This window comes from Plectropomus leopardus, chromosome 7 (assembly GCF_026936395.1).
Source record: "Plectropomus leopardus strain MGB_pleo_1.0 chromosome 7, ASM2693639v1, whole genome shotgun sequence".
In the NCBI taxonomy this organism is placed as follows: Eukaryota; Metazoa; Chordata; class Actinopteri; order Perciformes; family Serranidae; genus Plectropomus; species Plectropomus leopardus.
This window is the reverse complement of record NC_142182.1, coordinates 29,832,262-29,841,267: the sequence shown is the minus strand read 5'-3', so window position 1 is coordinate 29,841,267 and position 9,006 is coordinate 29,832,262. Positions and strand designations below refer to the sequence as shown.

General features: G+C 38.6%; 2 protein-coding genes across 2 annotated transcripts; both read right to left on the bottom strand.

Moving 5' to 3' along the window:
- Window positions 1-541: 541 nt before the first annotated feature.
- On the bottom strand, window positions 542-4,943 carry cox5aa (cytochrome c oxidase subunit 5Aa). The gene is made up of 5 exons (XM_042496157.2): window positions 4,784-4,943; window positions 3,797-3,913; window positions 1,314-1,435; window positions 1,059-1,176; window positions 542-961 (listed from the first exon to the last, which is right to left on the bottom strand). The coding sequence occupies exons 1-4, from the start codon at window positions 4,854-4,856 to the stop codon at window positions 1,063-1,065; spliced, it is 426 nt and encodes a 141-aa protein (XP_042352091.1). The 5' UTR covers window positions 4,857-4,943; the 3' UTR covers window positions 542-961; window positions 1,059-1,062.
- A 1,096-nt stretch (window positions 4,944-6,039) lies between these two features.
- Window positions 6,040-8,909, bottom strand: LOC121950103 (ribonuclease P protein subunit p25-like protein). Its single transcript, XM_088080424.1, has one exon. The coding sequence runs from the start codon at window positions 7,265-7,267 to the stop codon at window positions 6,548-6,550; it is 720 nt and encodes a 239-aa protein (XP_087936550.1). The 5' UTR covers window positions 7,268-8,909; the 3' UTR covers window positions 6,040-6,547.
- Between the last annotated feature and the right edge of the window lie 97 nt (window positions 8,910-9,006).

The following is a 9,006-nucleotide window of genomic DNA, read 5'->3' as shown; positions in this document are numbered from 1 at the left end:
TGCAAGACAAACTGAAAATGCATGGTTTAGACTTAAACACAACGTATGAAATGTTACAATTCCGCCCATTGCCTGGTTAGTTGTAACATAGACTGAGGTGAAATGTAACATAGTGAAATACAAATTAGGGCAAAACTCAGCTTACTTTAACTCAAATAAAATGACTATTGGGTGAATCTTTTTTTTAAAGAGAAAAACATTGAATTGTGCACAATTTAATGGTACAACTTCACTTTAGCTGGACCCAAGCCCTATTGCACACTTTTACTGATACACCTTAGAGGTACTTTATTGCTCATTTCTACAGAGTAGCTTTCATGGTAATTATTAGCATAACTTGCCACTATTTAAATACTCTAACAATATCCATATAATACATCTTTACATCTTTTATATCTCCAAAAAGACAATGGACTGTAAGAAAAGTAAAAAGTAAAAGTAAATGTATATGAGTAATGTCCCATTCTGATTTTAGAAATTTATTTACTTAGTATACTTTTGAGCAATATTCCAGTTATGTGTTGATAATAACATTACACCATTTGCCATTTGAACACGTTTATTTTACAAGCATGAAAAATTTCCCTGAAATGAAAACAGATGTAATATAGATTGAAAACAGTAGAATGATTTTACATTCATATGAAAACGCTGCTCCCTGGTGGCAAAATGTGACTCTCACAAGAACGTCCGACACACCGAGTCAACATGCACCTTTAAAAGTGACGCACTGCTCTCTATTAAAGCAACCTGTAATGAATTGAGTGAGCACTCAAACTATTTCAACATTTCCAAAATACTTGTGACACTCAATAAAGACACATTTTCCTTTATTAGGTTCATCAATATTTTACAAGCAAAAGAACTTAATAAAGGCCAAATTAAATATCACACGTATTATATGAGGCGAACAGTTAAGTACAAGGGTTTTGTGTACTGGGGAGATCCACCGTCGTTAGATCTGAAAAAGAACAAAACAAATGCTGTCAGACTGCCAACTTAAGACAAACCAGGTTGTTGAAAAAACACACCTGACTGTGGAGAGTTTTAATACCTACTCATCTACAGTTTGTCAATGCCAAGCTCCTCAGGCGTCGAGATGCCGAGCTCGTCTAATGTTGGCCGCAGCTCTTGGATCAGATATGGGTAGATCTCTTTATGAGGGCCGGATTTATCCTGAGGAAATGCCAAATAGTAAAACCTGTTAATCATTAACTGCCAACTGCAAAGATGCCAATTGGCAACATTCCCCAAATTATTACCAAACCCCAAACTATACCCCAAACTCCAAAGCTGCCTTTTTTCCCTCTCACCTTCACAGCTTCCAAAATTCGGATGGCACTGGCCAAGTCATTTAACCTCCGACAAGCTCTCAGTGCTGCCTCAAGAATCTTTGGCTCAGGTACCAGATCATAACCAATCAATGTGTTCATCCCTGAAAGAAGGAAGCACATCTTTTAAATTGGAGAACAGAGAGAGAAATAAGCCCTTTTACTATAAGCCGTATTTATTTCATTTTTATCTGTTGCTTAACTGAAAAAAGGCTGGCAATAAAAAAAAAAAAAAAATCACATGAGAAGATCAAAACCAATAATGACCTGATCCTGCCTAAAGTGTTTTCTGTGTAGTCTAATCTCTTGCTATCTCTGTAAATTAGCTGCACAGTTACTGGGTAATGTGTTCCTTCATTAACTTTAGCATGGACACTGTAGTTTATTTTCAGCTTATCCCACACACACACCATCCTGGAGCCAAAAATACTCACTGGTGCATGTGCATTAATTCATGGCTGAAAATAGTCCCCAATAACTGCACTATGCATTTGAGTAACGTTTTGCTATAAGATACAGTATCCAACTGTGAGGAAATTACGGAGCCTATTTTAACATTGTATCGTGTTTGTGACTTGCTTTTAAAAGGCTAATATCTTCAGTAGCAGCCAGTGGGGTTGGGGCTGCAAGCATCAAACATATGGCTGGTTTTGAGCTTTTCATGAGATTTGTTGACAATAAAAAAATATGAAATAGCTTTGATTATATCCTAAAATGTTGTTCCAATATCTAAATTAAGCAATAACTGCATACACATTTTTTAAGAAGTTTGAATTGTACACCAACCACATTTGCAACAGTACTTTCTGTCTTGCTGCAAAGTGTAGCATTTAACCACTAGTATTGCCTACTGAGTTACTTCCATGAGTCTCTGGTCTCACCTCAATATGAGCCTTTCCCTAGTGCACCTTCTTTCCTGCCACTCAAAATATTTCTTTTGCTATGCTTTTTTCTCTTCAGACCAAAAATAGTCCTGCCTTTAATGATGAATGTTCCCTCAAGTACCACTGGGATGATGAAATACAATCCAGAAAGTCCAGGGTGAGAAACGACTTAATGTGACTGAAGGCTTATCAGATGCCAAACCACAGCACAGCTGTATATAATACTCCCTGACAGGATGTTATTACTCTGGAAAGCTGTCGCTCTGTGACAGTCATTTTCACTTTAGTCGTGACAACAGTGATTTAAATAGTAGAAATGCAGTGTTCATGTTAAAAAAATCATTATCACAAGTCTATGCTTGCACATATTTTTTATGGTACAAACCCATTAACTAAAAGGGTTGTATAAACTAGGACCAGGTATCAAATCTCAATACCTTTAGGTAAAATGTTTGTAGCACTGAGTACTGAAAACTGTCAAATAACCAAAGCTGGAATTAAATGCTCACTCAAATTGGTTCACATCTTTACTAATCACTTTATCAGAGTTTCTGATTTAATAATAATGTTCCTTGTTGTAGAACATTAAGCTGAATTTGACTTTGTTTAACATTAGCCTATTTTACACTGTTCAAGGTGGGAATGTCACACCATCTTTCCGGCTCGCTGTTCTTTATAAGAAGGTACAGTTGTTAAATGGGGAGACAGAATGGTCTTGCCTCTAAGCCAGCAGCAGAGGCAGCAACAGCTTGGAATCAATGTCTGTGTAAAAGGGACAACTGGTAGGACAGGAGAGGTGTAATGTTTTGACAATGTTTTAAGTGTATGACTGTCTGTTTTAAAAACAGCTAGCAGCAGTAAGTAGCTAACTCAAAGAAGAACAGTGGCCAAAAAATGTCAGAAAATTGCACAAACAATGAGGTCCAGGAGCTCCTTACCCTACTAGAGACTGTCACTGTTGCTTTAAATGTCACACCTCTTATTGTCTTCTGAAACACTGTCTACAATTACACATTGGAGCAGCATAATGACACCGTTGTTTGGTTTTGTGTAAAAAAATAAAGACAGTGAAACGAAGAGACTTCATAGTGGCCCTGTCTCATAATCTCTGTGTGAAAAGGGCTATTTGTTAAATTTAGATACTTTTGTAAAACTATGAAAAAGGTTTCTTAAAACAATGTATAATGACATTATATTGCTTTTGTATCTTTTCTGAAACTCAGATAATCCCAGATCATGAATTAGCACTGCACCGAATGCCCCTGATTGTCACATTATACAGAGGCAAAAGGAGGTCATGGCAATACTGGTCACATTTACAGACATATCAGTTATCCTGCCCTAATGCGCTAATGCTATCTGTAATACTGTCAAAGCAGTCATCCTGACGGATTCACTTCAAATGTTCAATCAAACACAATCTTAACTAGTAAACAACTCGACTCAGGGTTATTATTGTATTTTCACCAGACCTTAGCTTTGACTAACTAAACTAACTGAACCTAATACAACTTCCTCATGCTACCCCCTCTAATGCTAATAATGTTATGAATTTAGTTTCACTGTCATCTGTGCACAAACCTTTTCTCAGCTCCCATGCATCAATGTCTGGCTTGTTGAAATAGGTGACCCAGCGAGCGTCAAACTCCTCATCTGTCTCTTGCTTCCCATGTGAGTAACACCTTGAGGCCAAAAGAGCTGCATAATAAAAACAGTTTTTAGTTGGAAAACCTCTCATCAATAAAATAAAGCATTTGTAGTGGCACCTAGTGTCAGGTAATATAGAAGAGGAAATGCAGGCGAGAGTACCGACACTGAGTCAAGTGAGTTGAGGACAAATGCTGTCTGTCTAGTAATGTCATGCAGCTGGATCACTGCCGACGTCCTGACATGACTTATACTGCACCTACCAGCCTGAGTACTCACAGCACCATATTTATATATACGTGTATATATTGTAGCTCTAGTGATATATGAAAAGGATGTGCATTCAGTAAACATTTATTGTGATAATCTTATCCACACCTGCCTTTTTTAATATACCTAATGGGATAGATAATGTAGCAAAATGTTCGCCAAAACAACACCACGACATAGTATCATCATAGTAGCGTGTGTTTCCAGATTGTTATTGCTTGTACCAAATCACATCTTAATGTCAAGAACACGAACTACTAGTTGGCTGAAAACATTTTCAGTCAACTAACCTAGTTAGCATTTTAGCAACTAGCATCAGCAGCCGAGCTACAGGCCTCAGACTGAGCCTTCTAACTGGGTCATGGCAAGGACACGGACACCACCGAGCTGAACACCGGGACATTTGTAGAGCAGCACACGTTCAGGTTATTTGATCAATGGCAGTACTAAGCGAAAATCTACCTTATTTGACTGAACATTAACACGTTTGCCAGCACGGCGTATATTTATATGTGATAGACACATTGGCTAGGCTAACACTAGCTATCTCGCTAAAGCCACACGATTTCCGTTAGAGCTTCACCCTGACAGTTTAACGACCGTCTACATTTCAAAATAACATTCAGAGGTAATAGCTGAATGAAGAAATACCTTGGCACCCAGGTTGCCTGCGGGTTAAACTCCGGACACCGGAGACCGAAAGTCGGACGGCGGCTCTGAACATGTTGCGGACAGCCAGCTACACGAACCGGTGAGATTTGGAAGGAGGAAGCTAACAGCGCTAACTTGGCTCAGCCCGTCACGTATGCGATCTCGTGCTGCGCATGCGCGACCTGCAGTTTACGTATTTTGTCTGTATTGTTGACCTACTGGCTCTGACTTTGACCTAGAAAAAGTACAGTCAAGAACCGGGCCTTTTTATGATTTTACCTCCCTGTACCTTGAAAAGTTTTCTGAAATAATCTTTGTATTGTAAATCTCATTTTGTCTGCCCAAGAGAGTTCAAGACATGCTTAGTGGAAAGGGGTTCACACTAAATACTAGCTGCTTTAACATGTTGAAGTTGGGGTTTTTTTTCTAAAATATTTGCGTTTTTAAGATTGTATGTTTTTAAGATCCTGTATGTCCTGGTTGTATTTTAGTAAAGAGACTACTGAGAAATAAATATGTATGATAATTATATCTTTACTGAAATAACAAAGTTTAAGGTGGCCTAAGACCTTTGTACTATACTGTATATTGACTATTCTCACAAAGGAGTTCTACACCATGGGATATATTTTAGTGGCAAGCTATACAAAACATCCAAAAACTTTAAAATGCAATGCAGCTGCTATAAGATGCCAGTAAGACCCAATTCACATCATTATTACATTACTTTGAATTGCCCTGCATGTGAAGATGTGCTGTATTTCCCTAACATATGACTCCACTAATAGCACACACACTAGCCCCGAAGATATATCAGATTTTTTAACTAATGGTTGCATACAGGCTCTATTGTGTCAGGATGAGAATGGGAATTAAATAATCCCAACACTATTGGTGTTTAATACTATCTTCTTTTGCTATAACCTGGAAAAAAAGGTCTGCCATATGACATATTTTAGATGACCGATTATAACTCACAAACATTAACTAACAAACCTGGATAAAAACTGCCTGCTTGCTGACTCTATACAGGTAGCCATGTGCATAAAAATGTCTATGTCTATAAAATTCCCGGTTTATAGAAATTTCTACAATTCCATAAGGGGATTTTAGTCAAATTAAAGGTGCATATATACACACATTCAAACACAACCAAAGACACCAATGTTCAAATGCATACTTCATTTATTTCAGTGAAGTTACATCTGCAAAAAGGGACAGTGAAAATTAATCCTTAACCCAAACATTGTGGTCCTGTGATTCATGACAATACATAATTTTTATCCAAAAGTAGAAAATAGAATAAAGACAATTGTTACAAACCTCTGTGTTTATATTTACAATGACTAAGATGAACTTTGTGAACTTCTGCATCAGAATAAGCTCTTATATACATTATATATATATATTACATATTCCACTAATGTGACTATTTATATTGCCGCTAATCAGCATTTAAACACATTACTTTCCATAACAAAAGGTTGCAAAAGACATATTTAAATTTCGACATGCAATTTTTTTTGCTAGGAATCATCAACTCTTCATTCTCAGTGAGGCTGTAATGCAATATTGTAGTTTTTGAATTGACAGAAAGTCTTTTGTTTTGGCCGTCAGATGCAGTGTCAGTTGTTCACTTTAGTGGTGGAATACCTTACATAAACATTAAAATATAAAAGTTATAATTCAGAGGGTCATATTTCAGGTAAAATTGATGCTGTTAAAAAAGACATAAATTATCAAGCCCGAGATATACATTATAAATCATTTTTTTGATATTTCACAGGATTTAGTTGGACTTTCATGAAGACGTTCATGGAAACATACACTCCAGTCATCCAAACAGACTCTCTTGGCTGTGTGCTGTGAGGAGGGACTGTGAGCCGGTCTGAGCAGAGCTCTGCATCTCTCTACGTCCTCTGTGGGAACACTCAGGGTTTGGGGGAGTTGGTATCCAGGCTCCTGTGGATCCAGAGGGTCTTTTGAGAGCAAAATACAGATGGCAGGGACTGTCCTCTGCATGGTTACACCTGGCTCTCCCTGTTGAGAACTCTCCCAGACCTCATTCACTGTCTTGTAGTAGAGCTTGGTTACCTGGTGGAGCTCTCCGACTTTACGTTTCAGAATCTCCACACAGGTGATGGTCTTGGTGACTCCTCTACCTGAGCCAGTAAAGACCACCTGTCTCAGTGATGTGTCATTGCTGTCTTTCCCGTCCCCTTGCATACGAGCTGTGGCAAACCGAAGCAAATTGCGGATTTTGCTTCCTTCTTTCACTCGCATGTGCAGGATGTCTGCTGCCAGGCCGGGGATTGGATATGGGCTGTTGTCCTCTGTGCGGCTGACTCTTCTGAAGTTACTCCGTCCAAGTTTTGGAGACGAAGATGAAGATGGGATGTCAAAGTTGAATGAAGTAGACTGCAGTTCCATTACAGGGCTGCTTCCAATATTTGAACTCTTCATCTGACCCCTGCGTTTACTCATTGTTTAGGGAGCAGTGAAATAACGGTGCTGGATGCCGTTTCTGAGCCTGCAGCGCTCGGATTATTTGCATTCCTCCCTCGAGAATGGAAACACGTTTCTTGTTCATTTAGTATAAGAAACTAAAAACTGATTAGTTTTGTAATCCAAACTTGTGACTTATCCTGATCTTCCCTCTGTCCTCTGTCCATACTTCATTTCCATTTTGTCTTCTGAACACTGAGATGACAGCCAGCAGTATGAAGAGGGTGTTTCTTCCTCTAATCCCATTGATGTGAAGGAAAAGATGTCCTTGCTCTATTCAGCACTGAGGACAGCTGATGCCAACAAACACATATGAGGCTCAGAGAGAGACATGTAGAGTGGGACATAGTGCTCTTAAAGGCACATGCAACATTAAATAATGTCTGTGACATTCTGGTTTGTTGGTTTTGGAGGGAAGCTTTTGTTAAACCCTAAAGGGCTCTGAGATTTTTATTTGTCCATGTGGATGCTTAAATCATATGGATGAATTAACATGAGTTGATGAGATTTAACTAGGCATGCAGCTGAAACAACCATTTGTTTTAACTGAATTGGTTGGGATTGTTGACATTCTTAATGTGTCTTTTTGCAGATATTGCACTGCAATCTCACTGGGCTTAAGATGTTAAGAAATAATTCAACAGTTATGGTAACATGCCATGCCTTTCAAGACAACTCTCCCTCTGCACTATCATCACAGAGCCATATGGTCCTTGAGAAATGTCTTCCTTTGGGCTATTGCAGCAACTTCACAGTTCTGCTCCCTTCAGTCCATCGCCTGCTGGGCTGACCCAGAAAATGCTTGCTACCTCGTTTGTGCCTCTTTTTAGTCAATGACATTTAAGAGGACAATCATACCTTGGAGCTGTTGCTTTTTTTTCCAGCAAACTTGCATAAAACCAAAACTTGTAAGAGAGGATCTAGATGCAAACAGAGATGTTTTCCTAAAAGGCCCTCTTTTAATGAGCAGAGCAATCGGAGGAGGTCAGAAGGCAGCTGTGGGGCTCATATGGAACCAATATACTGTTATAATGGTGCATTTCTGCCTCATAGGATGCTGTGCACCCCGTGATATTCACTGACTCGAACAATGAGCACAAATATGTGGTTTTCAGTGGTAACAATATAGTTGAGAGCAAAACACAATAGATTCACAGGGGAATAATCCACTGGCCATTCATGTCAGCTAAGTGTGTAAACTGTCTATCAGTAACTGTATTCCCATTTTCAGTATATTGGTAAAACATCTGGATAATGGCTGTGGTTCAACAGAGTCACTGCATGTCCCACAAAACTCTTAATTTCTTCTTTGTACTAGTTTTTTTTTTAAGTATAATGCACATGATTTATTTATTTTTTTACTTTGTGACTCCTGTGACACATTTGGTGTGTTACGCAGTTGTCTCCTGGTTTTTCTGAAGTAGAATATAACACAGGCTTATGCCAGCACATTGGATTTAAATGTGGTCACAATGCTGTAATTCATATATCTGTATCAGTCTCGTCTTACGGATATTTAGAATTTTAACTGTCATGACACAACAATTATGGGGTTTCACTGATTCTGTGTTAGCAATTAAATAGGTCCTCAGAATGGTTGCTATTGATTACACTTCCACCTTGTGGTACAACACAGGAATTACACAAGTAACAAAGTGGACTTGGGCTGTGGGCAAGCTGCATTGACATGCAAAAGGAACAAAAGAAACAATTGACTT

Coding starts and splice junctions, on each gene's coding strand:
- cox5aa (XM_042496157.2), bottom strand. CDS start 4,856: ATGTTCAGAGCCGCCGTCCGACTTTCGGTCTCCGGTGTCCGGAGTTTA. Junction 3,914..4,783: donor CAGGCAACCTGGGTGCCAAG/GTATTTCTTCAT, acceptor TTTATTATGCAG/CTCTTTTGGCCTCAAGGTGT. Junction 1,436..3,796: donor TGCATGGGAGCTGAGAAAAG/GTTTGTGCACAG, acceptor TCCTTCTTTCAG/GGATGAACACATTGATTGGT.
- LOC121950103 (XM_088080424.1), bottom strand. CDS start 7,267: ATGAGTAAACGCAGGGGTCAGATGAAGAGTTCAAATATTGGAAGCAGC.